Source organism: Dromiciops gliroides, chromosome 1 (genome assembly GCF_019393635.1).
Source record: "Dromiciops gliroides isolate mDroGli1 chromosome 1, mDroGli1.pri, whole genome shotgun sequence".
Taxonomy (NCBI): Eukaryota; Metazoa; Chordata; class Mammalia; order Microbiotheria; family Microbiotheriidae; genus Dromiciops; species Dromiciops gliroides.
This window is the reverse complement of record NC_057861.1, coordinates 443,079,532-443,095,888: the sequence shown is the minus strand read 5'-3', so window position 1 is coordinate 443,095,888 and position 16,357 is coordinate 443,079,532. Positions and strand designations below refer to the sequence as shown.

The following is a 16,357-nucleotide window of genomic DNA, read 5'->3' as shown; positions in this document are numbered from 1 at the left end:
TAATAAAATAAGGGTTAAGAACCCCTGGAATAGAGAATGAAAGCAAGATGTTTGCTTTTTTCATTCATTTAGGTCTTAATCAGTGAAATAAATGAGATAATAAACCCATACAAACTGGAAAAATTAAAGACATTTAAAAGCAATGTCATCAAGGAGCATGTAGCACCAGATTTTTATATATATTGAATCAAGGTATTCTCTTTAAAGATCTAGCTGGCACATACGGTTCACGAATAGCTGTTCTTCCTGGGACAGGATACTGGTCAGATGGGCACCCTGTAGCCGACACTCCCTTTCAGCAGCATCCCATGTTCGACGGTGGGCAAAGTATTTGTAGCACTGACCCTGGAATTTGTGCCAGCCATAATCACACGTCTCTGTGTCTAGGGGAAAACAAAACAAAGCATGGGTTTATAAATCTTATCTCAGACTGGATTCACATATTGCGACTCTCACAGCAAAGCTGTCTCTCAAAGATTCAAGTTCTGTCTACAAAGTGTCACTGAATCAAAGAGATTGGAAAGGCTCACTCACCACCCCCATGTACAGTGAATATCCACATGATTTGGGGCAAAGTTGCTACTGGACTGAGAGTGCTGCTGATTGCCTGAGGCATTCAATGCCTTCATGCACACACCTGAACATACACACCCACAAGCAAGGCATTTCTTAAAAATGAAGAAGTGTCAGGTTGTGGCTACTTTTTGAAAAAGAAATTATGAGCTCTAATTCTTTTATATAAGAGAACAACAGGTGGTGTTTGAAGTGGATAGTGAGCCAGCTTTGGTGTCAGAAACACCTGTAGTTCAGTCCCAACTCTGACACACATATGGACTGAGTGAAACTTTGCAAATCCCTTAACTTCTCCACATCCCAAACTAGGCCTTTAAATTAGAGAGCAGGTGACAACCTGCCTTGTCAGAGGGAACTTCCTCACAGAGAGTTCTGGACACCAATGAAATCACAGAGACACTCCCTACCCCCCAAAAAAGAACACTAGCCAATGGAGGTCCTATTCTGCAAGGATGATCACTGTTTTGTCTACTCAAGCCTCACATGAATTTCAGAGCATACACGGATATGCTATAACTGTTTCCTGTCTGCTTACTGTATGGCTAGGAAAGACTTCTTGATTGAATTCCATTTCTTTTTCTCACTGGATGCATTCAAGTGAGAAGGGTGAAATTCTGTGAGCTTTCAGGTGGAGAGAGGTCTTGGGCTTTTAGGCCTCAGCTGGATGGCTCCTTGACCCTCGCACCCTATGAGTCCATGGCCCTACCATTGCTTCTGTCTCTGCTGTGTCCATCTGTTATTTCGTGATCTCAAGAAAATGTGTTGGAGAGAGCTTTGAGGGGTCAGAAGATCACACTGCCAGGAGGCTAAGAATAAGAGAGAGCTCCTACCAGAGTTTGCTTGAGGCTCAGCCTGGTAGACCAGTGCACCCTCTGATGAGTGCTTGATTCACCCCTGTCATAGATCAGCCTGTTGGCTGAAATACCAGAAAATACCTTCAGCAAAGGGATGATTCTTCCAGGAGGTTTGCTGAATGTGGAAGTGAGCTTGGGGAGGTGGGGAGTGCTTTATAGCAAATGTTTGAAATGTAAGCACTCTCTCCCAAGGTACCTAGGCAACAGGGAGTGGGTCCCCAGTTTGGAGAGCTGTTTTGGTACTTTGGTTCTTGCTATATCTTTTTTAGCAAATATATTTTTCTAAAAGCTAATTGATGTTTGGGGTGAACTCACCAGAAAGACAACAGCAGTGGGAGCAGCTAGGTGGTACAGTGGACAAAGCACCAGCCCTGGATTCAGAAGGACCTGAGTTCAAATGCAGACTCAGACACATGACGCTAGCTGTGTGACCTTGGGCAAGTCCTCATTGCCCCACAAAAGAAGAAAGAAAGAAGGAAGGAAGGAAGGAAGGAAGGAAGGAAGGAAGGAAGGAAGGAAGGAAGGAAGGAAGGAAGGAAGGAAGGAAGGAAGGAAGGAAGGAAGGAAGGAAGGAAGGAAGGAAGGAAGGAAGGAAGGAAGGAAAGAAAGAAAGAAAGAAAGAAAGAAAGAAAGAAAGAAAGAAAGAAAGAAAGAAAGAAAGAAAGAAAGAAAGAAAGAAAGAAAGAAAGAAAGAAAGAAAGACAATAGCAACCCTTCAGGGAGAGAGGAATGCTTAAGGGGAGATGTTGCTAGCCAGCCTTCTGTACAAATAGGAATTAGGACAAGGACCCTACCATAAATCATTCAGAGATAAGAAAAAAAATAGACAGTTATGCCAGTACTAGTTACTCACACAAATACCTCAAGGATCTAAGTACATCTTCCTTTCTAGAGAAGCCTATCATGAGACCATTGTTCCACAGAGAAAAAACTTCTATTGAGTAAAATAAATCTGGGTATTTTCTCCTTCTTTCTAAACCGGAGGACATGAAAAAGATGGCTCTTTCCAAGGTAATTCCAAGTCTTCATTCACTGAGATCAATAAGAAGAGAGTAATTGATTTGCAACAGGTGAAATTACCAGTTTTTGTGCTAATCAAGAAACTGAAAGTTTAATATGAAAATGTAGCCTCCAAAGAAAGGGAGTGATGAATATAATAAAATGACAAATATAGCTGAATGTCTCCCTTCTGACATTTCAGAAATACTGAGCAAGAAACAAATTCAATGAAATCAGATCAACATGTTTAACAGCCCCCAAATTGCTCAGTATGAATAAAAACTATTCTGATTTGTTTAGTAAGGTCAAGGCTAAACTTGAATTTGACCACAATGGTAAAATCATAGTGAATATTAAGATAACACACTGTTCCATCAAGTCAGTCAAATATCTCGATTTTGTCCTAATTTTTGACAGTTAATATAGTCTGAGAAAGACATTTTCAAACCTTTATATGAAAAGTAGAGTTACTAAATAAAAACTAAAAAAAATTAATTGAATGGATGAAAAGTAATAAAAGTGGGAACTCTGAAAGAATATTTTTATAGTTGATTCCAATTGTATTGAAAAAATAGGCATTGAGAAAATGATCAGATGACTACTATGATAATTTGATTTTTATAATCCTCCTGATGGGGTATCATGGGCCAATGTGGACAAGAATCATTCATGTTGGGATATGGTAATCTTTAATACAAGATGAAAAAAGAAATGAACTTTACTTTTATTGGTAAAATATAGTGAAACTTTAGTACTTTTTTGAGTGTAAAATCCAAGTTGAGGTGAGTAGAACCATCACCCCATTATGTCATTGGCCTCTTTGAAAACGGGGCAGCAGCAGCATCCACCCCAACAAAATAGTCACATACTCATTAAGTTTCAAAAGCAATCAAACAAGATAATTATAGAATTACAAGGAACTTTAAGGAGTTTGTTTTCCAACCCTTTTAAGATATATGGATGAAGGAATCAAGGTCCATTGAGGTAATTTATGCCAGATATTTTAGTGACGAAAATGGGTGTGAAGCTCAGACTTTGGACCCCTAGTTCAATGCTCTTTCCATGACTGAGTGAAAACATTCATTCTGAGAAATTTCACTTTTTCCTCATTTTAGTGATTCATATTCTAATCATGGAGCAGATGTAACTTATCTCTGTACGCTCACTTTTTTTCAGTTTAGTCTATCATGTTATTGTTTGATTACAGGAACTAACTGTTCTGAGGACTATGTGGTAGACATTTTGGCTTTTATTTTAATTCTTGCTTGGAGACCACCAAATTTTACAGGAAAGGAGTCAAAAAATGACAAGCAGATTTAGTGTAGGAATAATAGACAGTGTGTAAGAATGCAGCAGGAATTTGGCGGCTCTAATCCTTTAACTGCCCACTGGGGAAGTATATGTGGGAAACTCTCAGAAGAAAAAAAAAGTCTTACATATGTGGGAGGTAGGTTGTGTGGGAGAAGAAGAAGTTTTAGAAATTTGGATTCAATCACATAAAGCACAGGGTCAAACCAGTAGCATACAAATTTACATTCTACTTTAACCTTAGAATTATGATTAATTCTGTAGAAAATAAGGACTCATTTTTTTTTCAAATCAGAAGACCAATACTCATTGACACCCTTCCTACTTCTTTATTGCACAAATAACTCCAAATACTTTTTCCCCTAATCTTATTTTCTTTTGCCTATTGTTATTGTTTAGTGTTGTGTCTGACTCTTCATGACCCCATTTGGGGTTTTCTTGACAAAGATACTGTAGCGGTTTGCCATTTCCATCTCCATCTCATTTTACAGATGAGGAAACTGAGGCAAACAGGGTTGAGTGACTTGCAACAGGTGAAATTACCAGTTTTTGTGCTAATCAAGAAATTTTGTATAAGTACATTCAAGTTTAACATGAAAATGTAGTCACACATATTTGATGCCAGATTTGAACTCAGGAAGATGTCTTCCTGATTCTAGGCCCAATACTATAGATTGCGCCTCATAGCTTCTCTTTTTCTTTTACCTATCACCATGTTATTTTGTATCACCAGGAGAGATTCTTTCACAAGGAAAACAAGCAATCTTAAATGTAATGTCTTACAGAAGTGGTATTAAGTTAAACTCAAATAGAAGGCCACTGAGTTATAAATGAGTTTCCCTATTGGCTGCATGTTGCCTTAGAAAATCACATTAACATTAGCTATATTCTATTGTACTTTTATTTATTTTGCTAAATATTTCCCAGTTACATTTTAATCAGATTCTAAAGTGTTGCAGGTACGTTGGACACCTTTGGCTTCCAAGACTCAATGGACAATTCCCCTTCCCCGACTGGGGTCTTAGATTCATTCTAAATAATGTCAATAAAAATTTTAACTCTAAATCCAACTAAAAATAGATTTAAAAGAAGATAGAAGTTCATATTAAAACAAGATGTGATATCCAGTTTTTCTTTGGTACACTATGTAACCACTCACATTTGTCTATATTTGGTGATTTAACATAGTTGCCCAGTGTAACTTGAATGCTTACAGTAGATACCATGACTGCAACTATTTTGAAAAATTTGTACAGATTCTGCAAAATTCACCTTGAACCCAGAGTGCCAATTTTACATGAGTTAGGCAGGAAAATGCCATTCATTCTTTTTGTTTACCAGGCGATATTTGAAATCTGTATCATTTGACTGAAAGGCAGAGCTGCTTTGATTGTGAATTTCTCATACTCTTTAAACCCAATTTATGAGGCTTTAAAGGTGTCTTGATTTATTACTATCCTGGGCCTCATATTTAGGTATACGTATGGATTTAATATATCCAGCTCCTTCTCATGACAAGAGCTGCAGATGCAGCTCTCTAAAAATGTTTCCCTTAGGTACAAGAGAATGGTAGACTTGGCTTTTTCCATATCTCTACATAATGCACACTTTGTTTCCATTTGAATCTATAAGGAGCAGAATAAAATAAAGGAGAGAATTGCATTGTCTCTATAATGTAAAGGGAACACTACTCACTGGTCAAATGTATATTGCATTTTGGATCCAGATAATGAACGATTTCAAAAGTGAATGTGAATACATCTCTTTTCTAAATATTCTAAGAAACTATTCAAGTCTATGAGGTTCTCCCTTTCATTGCTGTTATTATTATACCAATGTGGGCTTCTATTTCTTAGCTTCCCAGACCTGAGTAGAACACTAATGCCAACAATCATGATCAGCCAAAGAAATAGTGACAGTCATCTCAAATGCACTCAGTCTCCAACTTAGCAATAGCATAGAGACATACAATGTGTCACCAGGTCAATACTCAAAGCTTTTCCAGTTTGGTGGGCCCAGTCAGAGCCTAAGTTCCAGAGACATGGCCTTCCAGAACACAGGGTGACCTCCACACCATATTTATCCCACCATGGTTATTTGCTACCTGGGTGGCCTTACGCAAGTCACTTAACCTGGATGACCATTTCCTTAGTGGTAAAAGGAGGTAATAGGACCAAACGGCATCTGGGTTATCTCCAGCTCCGGGTATATGATCTTATGAAGTATTGGAAAAAGACTTTAGTAGAAAGATGAACAAGTGAATCAGACCAAATCACAAACAGGCTATACTAGTGATTCCAACTACTTTCAAAAACAAAATAAAAATAGTTGATCTAAGAGTTCTGATAAAGAGCTCTGTTTTAAAAACTGTGTTGCTGTTAATGAAGAAAACATTTATTCTTAGGGCAACCTGGACAGAGCAGTGTATCAACCCCAGTGTGCTAGAAATAAACTAGAAGGGCATGGCTGCACTTGGTAAAGTCTGGGACAATTATTCTTCAAAAACTCATCTGGATAAAGGCCAAGCTTTACTCTAAGACAAGACAGAACCAGATACCTGGAATCAGGAAATCTCAGAAGGGAAAGAAGAAATTACTACCATTTCATAGACCTTAATCCACACAAAGTCTCATTCAGCTGTGTCTAAAAGCATGAATGAGTGTGTTAGTATTTAGAAGAACTAGGATAGCATCTTTATTGACATTCTTTCCTCCTATTAAATGTAGACTGCACTCTCAGACCAAGGCCTATCATGTCCATATGAGTTGTCGTGACCAAAAACCTTTCTTGATGGAAAAACTTTGGGTAATACATCTCTAGCAATTTTGTTACAAACATACAGATATATCATTTGTCACCAGGCCCATACTCAAAATATTTCCTGTTTATGTAAGTTCTGCCAAAGTTTGCATTCCCCTGGCACAACCAGACACAGTGTCACCTCCATACCATGAGGAAGCATTGAGAAAAGATTGTAGTAGAGGGACAAACAAGTCACTTTGACTATGTCATAAATTAACTTATTTTCAGAATTTTTTGGAGGTGAGGAGCTGACTCATGATTCTATTAATATCAGGAAATCTCAGCAAGGCAACTCTCTTTACCAATACAGCCCAGCAACCTCGTTTCACCTTCTAGTTGTAGGGAATTGCCAGGAATACTGAGAAGTTAAGTGATTTCCCCAGAGTCACATAACCAGTATGTCTAAGATTTCCTGGGGACAGGGGGAGGAGGGAGGAGAAGAAGAGAAAGGAGAGAAGAGAGAGAAGAAAGAGGGGAAAAAGAGAGAAGAGAGAGCTTGCCTAAGAGCAACTTTCAAAGTTCCCCTTATGTGCCCTGAAGTTTTGTGTGCACATATGTAAAGAAAAAGTTGCCCTGCTCCTTTCATTTTTTGTTCCTCATATTTCATACTCTTTGGTCCATATAACCACACACATAGACTGCTCTCTCCCTTAAAACCATCCACTTATTCTTCCTCAGTAGACTACTTGTTCTTCTCCTACATGTTTTGTACTTTCCAACCTCAAACATGATGGTCCTTATCATATAAATGGATGCCCTTCCCTGACCTCTTTCCCCACCTGTTGCATACCTAACTGTCACTCAAAGCTTTACTACAGTCACCACCATTGAGAATTCTTTGTTGGTTCCCTTCATTAAGTAATGGTCTTCCACCCTTTGGGCCTCTTAAAATACTTTGCTTGTTCTGCTAACGCACATTTCTTATGCATATTGTTATTTGTCTCCAGTAGGTGGCATCATTCCAATCATTACAACAGTCATGTCTGAATCCTTGTGATCCCATTTGGGGTTTTCTCAGCAAAGATACTGGAATGGTTTGCCATTTCCTTCTCCAGTTCATTTTACAGATGAGGAAACTAAGGCAAACAAAGTTAAGAGATTTGCCCAGGTCACACAGCTACTAAGTGTCTGAGGCTGCATTTGAACTCAGGAAGATGAATCTTCCTTGCAGCAGGTCTGGTGCTCTGTGCATTATGGAGCCACCTAGCTGCCCTTCTTGGAGTCAGGGTGACCTGGGGTCAATTTCTGCCTCTGATACTTCCAAACTATATGAACTTGGGCAAGTCACATAACTTCTTAGTGCCTCTGACACTTCCTAGCACTTTTTTACTAAGCCAAAGATAGGTTACAATATGCCTTACTACACAGATGAAATCATATTTGTATTTTGTAACTAACTATAGTTATCTGAATTATATGTTATCTCCCCTTATTAGACTATAAGGTCCATGACATCAAGGGCCAGTTCCTTATAGACTTTTTCTATTGCATACACTACCTGAGCCCTGTGTCTATCCACAGCTGACACTTTAAATCAGCTGTAGAATTGAACTGACTATGATATGCTGAATCACCATCATCACTTGGTATAAATGAAAGCCAGAATCCTGAAAGTGATATAATTTGAATGCCTCACCCCTTGGTAATCTTCAACTAATGGCATCTTTCCCCAATTCTTTCTCCCAAGAGGAAGATCCTGTATCAGCCATGCTTATATTTATGGTTTATTTTTCTAGAATGAATTGTATATGCCATGCAATGAAACAAAACACGACACAGATTCATCCCAGAAGTATATGCTCTGCTGCTGGGCTGCCCTTTAACTTGCTGAAGTCAGTGCTGATGCTGAGAAAGAAAGAATCTTGCCTGATAGCTTTGTCTGGATCTCTAATACGTTTTCATTTTGTCTGGAATGGAAATTTGGCAGGCCATGCTTTTCTCAGGTCTCACAGCACTCTGTGACTTTACGTGGAGGAAATTTAATTCCAAAGCTGAGTGTGCAAAGAATGCAATCTGTTTCTGATTGATGAATGAAGACATGTTACCATTAAGCACCTAACATGCACCCTCAGGTTGGCCATAAAATGCAAATAAAAGTGCATCAGGTGCTGAAGCCAATCAGAGCTTAAAATTTTCTGAAAGGAAGCATAAGCGTTTCTTCTGTAAGTAAAATATCATCATGAGGACATTTCAGGTGTCTTTTATGTTGCATCCCAAACCACACAAATGAAATGATGAATTATGATAACATTGTGGCAGGTTGTTCTTCAGAAATTTTAACTAAACAACAACCCATCCTTTAGTCTTCCTCCCTTGTAAAACAAAAACTACATCAATAAACCCAGATCTCTCAAATGCCCAAACTAAACTGGTATTAAGCTAGCTTTTAGTTAAAATAATACAAACTGTAGGTATAATACTGCCTCTTTGGAGAGTTGTCTTTCAATAGATCTCAGTGTAGGAGTCTCAGTTTCTGTCTATCAGCTAAGGAGTGATGAACAGGGCAAATGTATTCATGAGGTTCTGAAAATGAATCACCCTACCTCCTCAACATGTTAGCTGCTTTATTTCCAAGTGTAATGTTCTTATTTGTAAGGGGGAAGGGGTGATTTGTAAGCTGCTCTCAGGGAGCTAGGTGAGGCATTGGGTAAGGTTGCCAGATCTTGAGTCAGTAAGAACTGAGTTCAAATCCTGCCTCAGACACTTATTAGCTGTGCGACTCTGCACAAGTTACTTAGCCTTTCTCATACTCAGTTTCTTTATATGTCAAGACAGAGATAATACTAGCAACTCGTAGGGTTGTTGTATCAAATGAAATAAGATGCATGGTACTTTACAAACCTTTAAGTGCCGTATAAATGCTAGCTATTATTATTTTATTTAGCATATTGTCTTCTTTTAATCATCACTCAATAAGCAATCATTTATTATGCATGTACTATGTAACGAGAACTGTAGATTTAGGGGGTTGTTGTTGTTGGCTTTTTTAAAAATAGTGATTCTAACAAGTCATTCTTCTGGGCAGCTGAAGACGATCCATAACTTAGAGATGTTAGAGTAGGGAAATGGTCAGGGCTAACATCTGGGCCAGGAACAGGTGTCCACAGTTTATAGGCCCCAAGGGGGAATTCTGTCATTTCATTTCTACCAAGTGGATGAAAGCAAAGGGAGGTCCGCATTAGGTCTCAGGGAAAGAAGAAAGGAAACTCAGCTTAGGAAGAACATGGAGATACCAGGTTCACAGAATGAGATTAAACAGGATAAGGAAATGAAAAGGCCTAGTGGTTTCCTGAAGCACATGGCCTCCAGAACAGAGGGTGGCCCCTTATTAGGAGGACAACTTTACCACAAAGGGCAGGACAAGCTATTATTGTCTAGATTTGCTTCAGACGACTCAAAGAGAGAAAGAGAGAGGATGGGTCCAAGGTTAGAGAAGGAGAATTTCCAGTGCCAGAACATGAAGATCTACAGCAGAGAGTGTGACCACAAGGTTGGGGGCTGTCTAAAAAGTTCAAGTGGAAAAATCATGAGAAAGTAATTAAGGTCAGGTCCTTCTCGTCTAGGTAAAAATAACAACAGCCACAAAACAGAACTTCTGAATGTTCTTGGCCAGAGAGTTGTTGATGGAACACTTTGTTGTTAGGCAGAAGAGTGTGGCATAATACCTTATTAGACAAGGGGTTAAGGGAAGAAAAGGAATCACCCATCACAGGCAATTGGCTTTCATGCCCAGAGCAAGGGTTAAGGAAGATTTGTCTAAAGGGCTCAGACACATAGCAGCCCTGTCAAAGTAAATCCACGAAGACAAAAAATAAAATAAAATACTTGTCATTATTTTCTCAACAAGGAAAGGAAACATTCAGCCCAGAGAGAAGTTGACTGGATGATGGCAGAAGGGTAATGGTCAAAAAGGAAGAAGGAAGTAAGGAATCAAGCAATCAAACATTTATTAAGAACCTACTATGGGGACAGCTAGGTGGCGCAATGGATAGAGCGCCAGCCCTGGAGTCAGGAGTACCTGAGTTCAAATCCGGCCTCAGACATTTAACACTTACTAGCTGTGTGACCCTGGGCAAGTCACTTAACCCTAATTGCCTCACCAAAAAAAAAAAAAAGAGAGAGAGAGAGAACCTACTATGGGAAAAAAATAAAATACCATTAAGAATGATAAAATAAAAAATAAAATTTCAAAAAAGTGGAAAATACTCTTTGTAGATACATTTTATTTATACTCATGCCTATTACCCCTGCACACATTGACCAAGTAGTCTAAACTTTAATAAAAAATGAGTGTTCTCTTTAAAAAAAAACAAAAAACAGCTTACTATGTACCAGACACTGTGCTAAGCACTGGGGCTATAAAAGAGGCAAAAGACTGTCCCTGCCCTCAAGGAACCCTCAATCTAATGGAAAGAGACAGGGAAACAAATATATACAAAGCAAACTATACATAGTATAAATAGGAAATAATTAACAAAGAGAAGATACTAGGATCTAGAAAGATTAGGGAAAGTTTCTAGTGAATGATGGGATTTTAGTTGGGACTTAGAGCAAGCCAGAAAGGTCAGATGATGGAGCAGAAGTGAGAATATTGTGGGTGTGAGAGACAGCCAGAGCAAATGCCTGGAGCCAAGAGACAGAGTCTCTTGTCCATGGAATAGCCAGAAGGCCAGTATCATTGAATTAAAGAGTATACATCAAGGAGGAAGGTGTAAGGAAGGAGGTTACATCATGAATGGCTTTGAACCCCAAATAGAGAGCATTTTGTATTTGATCCTGGAAGCAATAGGGAGCCATGGGAGTTTATTGAGCATAGGGGGGCAACATGGGTGACTTGTTTTCTGTAGTTTACATAGAGACTCAAAATTAATTGATAAGATATTTAGACTTTATAAATTTCTCCCTCTACACTTTTAAAAGTGATCAAAACATTCCCGTATATTTTTGTATAGTGCTTACTTTACTGAAAATCTTTAAAATACCTGAAAAGAGATTATATGTCACTTACAGTGAGTAACGTGAGGGAGGAAGGAAAATCCTCTCTCATAAGCTCATAGGGCATTTGTGGGGGAGGGGGGGGGAATATAGTTGATAAAGGAGAGGTGAGAACAGCAAAAAAACAGGAGGACCATTGGAGCACTAAGACCTGGGGCTTGCTGATGGACAAAAAGAATGCAGTGTTTGCCACATAGGTGTTTAATAAATATTGATCGATTGATTGATTATTTATTGACATTGTTCACCACAGCAAGCAAAAGGAACTGAGGTATTCAGATGACCTGTGATTTTATTATTTAAAAAGAGTATGTGAAATAAGGATAATATTGTCCAAAAAATACCCATTTCTTCTAATACAGCATTAAGAAAACTTTAAAATGTAGTAATGTAAATGATCATTATTAAAATACTACAGTAGGACTTACCTTGTTCACAAAGAGCACCAACGTAGCTTGGAAGGCAGAGACAGGTGAATGTATTAAAACCATCAACGCAGGTGGCTCCATTCCTGCAGGGGTTGGACTGGCAGTCATCAAAATCTACAGGAAAATCACAGAAGTCCTCAATAACATATTACAAAAGGGGATATGGCAAAAAAATATATATTTAGTTAGGAAGGAGATAATTAAACACCAAGAAGGACCTGGGTTAAATCATCAATCTAACTTAACTGAGAATCAGTCACCATGCAGAACCCGCATTGTAGGGACTCCATCGAAATAGGAAGGCCCTTTTCCAGTGGGGAATCTCTTTATCTTTAATCAACAAAGGCTCTGGGTATCTTTTCTGAAATAGTTACTTAAAGATTCAGATCTAAATGTGCCATCTATTCAAAGTATATCTTACTTCATTAGACCTAACCCCCATGTGATATGTAAGGATAGAGATATACAGGGAAATTATCTGCTCCTCTTCAATGGCTAGCAGAAGTATGATGTCAGTGATTTTGTCACAATTCTACACTAATTTCCTAATCATTATGCAGCTCCCCTCAAAACCAAACTCTATGTCTTTCTCTTCTTTCTCAAGTTGCTCCTTCTTTCAACACACACAACTGCTTACTAACATCCATTCTTATTTTTAATAGGCTGTCACTATTGACTTCATGAATATTACTATGGATGTTTCTTAAAGAATAAATGTTGAATATTATAGAATAGAAGCAGGGACAGTATCTTGAAGGATTGACAGAACCAACACATTTCTTTCTTTCCTTTCTTCTTTCTTTCTTTCTTTCTTTCTTTCTTTCTTTCTTTCTTTCTTTCTTTCTTTCTTTCTTTCTTTCTTTCTTTCTTTCTTTTTTTGAACCAACACATTTCAAAACAGTTTATCTTTAGGCTAGATTTGTTTGCTTTCCTAATTAATGCATCTGGATATTACAGGATCAAATTGATGTAGACCTTTAAGATGGCTGAAATAATTATAAAAACCTTCATACATTTTTTAAATCACCCCCAAAGTAATAGTTTCAGTAATGACTATAAATATAATATCAACCAAATGTTTAAAAATTACATTCTGTTGAAATTTTTAATTTCTTTCACTTAACATAACTTCAAACTTAAATGTTTTTTTCTATATATGCCTATGTTTCTATTTAGGCACTGATTTGTTTCTTTTCCAAAATGTAATGCATATTTTTTTAAGCAAGGCAATTGGAGTTAAGTGACTTGCCCAGGGTCACACAGCTAGTAAGTGTTAAGTGTCTGAGGCCGAATTTGAACTCAGGTCCTCTTGACTCCAGGGCCGGTGCTTTATCCACTGTGCCACCTAGCCGCCCCATGTAATGCATATTTTTACAAAAATGAATTAGAAATGAGAATATCCCTTTATTAAGAAATATTATAGGGGGCAGCTAGGTGGCACAGTGGATAAAGCACCAGCCCTGGATTCAGGAGGACCTGAGTTCAGATTTGGCCTCAGACACTTGACACTAGCTGTGAGATCCTCTGCAAGTCACTTAACCCTAATTTCCCCACACAAAAAAGAGACATTATATTTTATAGACATGATTCAAAATACAAAAAAAATCACATATTTTAACTATATACTATATGATAGTAGAAGATAATCTCAGCATTATTTTAATATGCAGCCAAGAGATTCTTCCTAACAATTCTTTGGAATTGAATGAGTTATAAATGGAATTTCTTTTTAACCCTATAAAAATTAGTCAAGTGTCATTTAAAAAAAGAAAGAAATTCTCTGCTCTCAAAGGAATATCTTTTCAATCCCCACCACAGTCCTGTTCTCAGTGGTCCCCAAAGTTGAAGGCTGCCTTGGGTAATGAAGGGTATCAACGAGAGCAGTTAAGAATAAAACAGCCAACAAGATGAAAACTACTTTGCAGTGATGCAAGCTCAATAATACACTGTGCTGTCCTCAAACTCTTTGAAGGGAAAATGGGGCAGGATTGGGGGAGGGGAGTGGGGGGGGGGGGGAAGGGACTTATAGAGGGAATAACTCCTGGGATTTATACACCTAGAACAAAAGTTCCAAAGGAAACAAAATTATTTTCCTCTTTGTATAAATCTGAGCAGAACCTCAGGAAAGAGCAAGAATCTCCTCTCTCTTCCTTCACAATTTTGGAACATATGATCCTGATAGAACTATCATTTAAATATGGAATTTTGAGGGGAAAAAAGCATAACCCACGATTTGTTGATATAGAAATGAATCTGAGAAATATCTTTGCGTAAAATACATATAAAAATATTTTATTTAATCAGCATTGTGGTTGAATCTTCACTGACACAGTAAAATATTTGAACAATTGTACTATAATTCAAGTAAATAAATACAAAACTGCTATTTTAACAGTTATTATAGCCCAACTTCTGCACTTTGTTTTACTAGCATAAATATGGCCTCTATATATTAGAGACTTCTCTATATATTGTTTTACTAGTATAGATATGGCCTCTGGTTCTCAGAAACCCTAATACTCAATACTAACTTATATCTTATTTAAGAAAATACTTCCAGGGGCAGCTAGGTGGCCCAGTGGATAGAGCACTGGCCCTGGATTCAGGTGGACCTGAGTTCAAATCCGAACTCAGACACTTGACACTTACTAGCTGTGTGACCCTGGGCAAGTCACTTAACCCCAATTGCCTCACCAAAAAGAAAGAAAAAAAAATTTCTTCCAGCCAATGGCATCTTACCAAATTCACACTGGTCTCCACTGTATCCTGGTACACAGGTGCATACATAAGTAGTATCTCTGGTATAACAGGTGCCTCCATTAAGGCACGGGTTAGTTTTGCAGAGATCACGCCCTATGATGTTTGGGGAGGAAGACAAATAATTAGTCTCATCTTTGATAGAATGAAATTTTTTTAGCATTCAAATATCACAATATTCCTAAAATAATATAAATTTTGTGATAGCAATTAGGAGATACTGCACAAGTAATGTTACTTTCTGGAGTGTTTTTGTTGCAATTTTGTACTTATTACAAATTATAATAAATTTTCTGAATAATTTTTTCACTATTATTCTTAAATTAATTTTTGCACTATCTCTGGCGACTGAAGTAGTCTATGGCAGATTTAGTCGGCATGATATGGCAATTGATTTTAGTCAAAAACAATTAAACATGTGCACAGTGAATGGAAATGTATTCTTTTAAACAGGGTTAGTTCATGTGGAATGGCTGGGTACACAGAACATGCATTCTTTTTAGCAGATTGGCTTGTTACCATCATTTGAATTATTATTGCCTTTTACCACTTAATGCCCAGAAACTGTATTTCTTCGAAAGTGTGCACTGAAGTCTCTTCTGCTACATTAATATGCTTTTCCCAAAACACGTTCCAAATGTATTCCTTTAAACTATACTTGAAGAAAAGCAACATATGGATTAAACTCTAATGCAGGAGATTAAACCAAAATACAAAAACCTCACCTAAAGTTGAAACCTCAACTTTTGAAATTATAAATACAGTACCTTCCTTACTTAAAAGCAAAACAAAACAAAACATGATTGGCATATGTTGCCTGAGATTCAACTTTTTAGCATATAAATAAAATGTAGAACCAAAAGTGTACTTATGAAGAGATATTGTTTCTAAAGACAATCAACTTTAATTACATTTTAACCATACATTTTGTTCAGTTAAAATAGTCAGGCAAACATTTTATTTTAATAACTTGGATTTATTATGAGTCTGTACTTGTATGGACTTCACCACAGCTGTTTAATTTTAAGATGTTCACATGTCTAGGTAAGAGATGAAATATTTGCTAAATATATTTAGGTAATAAGCTAACGTAAATAACATAGAGATATAATCTAAGGATTTCTCAATTTGAAAATGCTGGAATAATTGCACCTGAAAAGAAAGAGTTAAAATATGTATAAAGCTGTAAAGAAAGAAATACATTAGGATTAAAAAAAAAATCAAACACCACTGTAGATGACATTAAACCAAATCCACAAAGGAAAATTAATCAAAACTAAACTCAAACTTTCTGAGTGTTAATTAAATTCAGAAATCCAGGGGAGAACTATTAGAGACATTGCATTATCTGGGGGTGATTAGGTTTATAAAGATGTATACTTGAGCCTTTCCTCAATTACCCTAACTTAACTGAGATTCTTTGTCTTACATTCCCTAGAACTATTTTAAATCCTGTTTAGACCTTGCCTGTTCCATTTAACTCTGGAGTTCTGCAGATTGCAAGGGGAAAACCAGAGCCATAAAGGCCATGCTCACAGTTGGAGGCTGGGGAATGGAATGTGCAGTCTGGGGTTCAGCAGGGATGCGTGCCTTTCTTTGAAGGTGAAGCAGATGAGACTCAGGTCAAGGACTAACGTTTAA

The 16,357-nt window shown here is 37.5% G+C and overlaps 1 protein-coding gene across 2 annotated transcripts in view; it reads right to left on the bottom strand.

Moving 5' to 3' along the window:
- Positions 1–16,357, bottom strand: part of VCAN (versican) — a 136,809-nt gene that overhangs the window by 31,320 nt on the left and 89,132 nt on the right. For both annotated transcript variants that reach the window (XM_043978597.1, XM_043978596.1), the window contains 3 exons: positions 14,699–14,812; positions 11,960–12,073; positions 225–383 (listed from right to left, as the gene is read on the bottom strand). In XM_043978597.1, the coding sequence (XP_043834532.1) occupies positions 225–383; positions 11,960–12,073; positions 14,699–14,812 (387 nt within the window). The remainder of the gene's footprint in view (positions 1–224; positions 384–11,959; positions 12,074–14,698; positions 14,813–16,357) is intronic.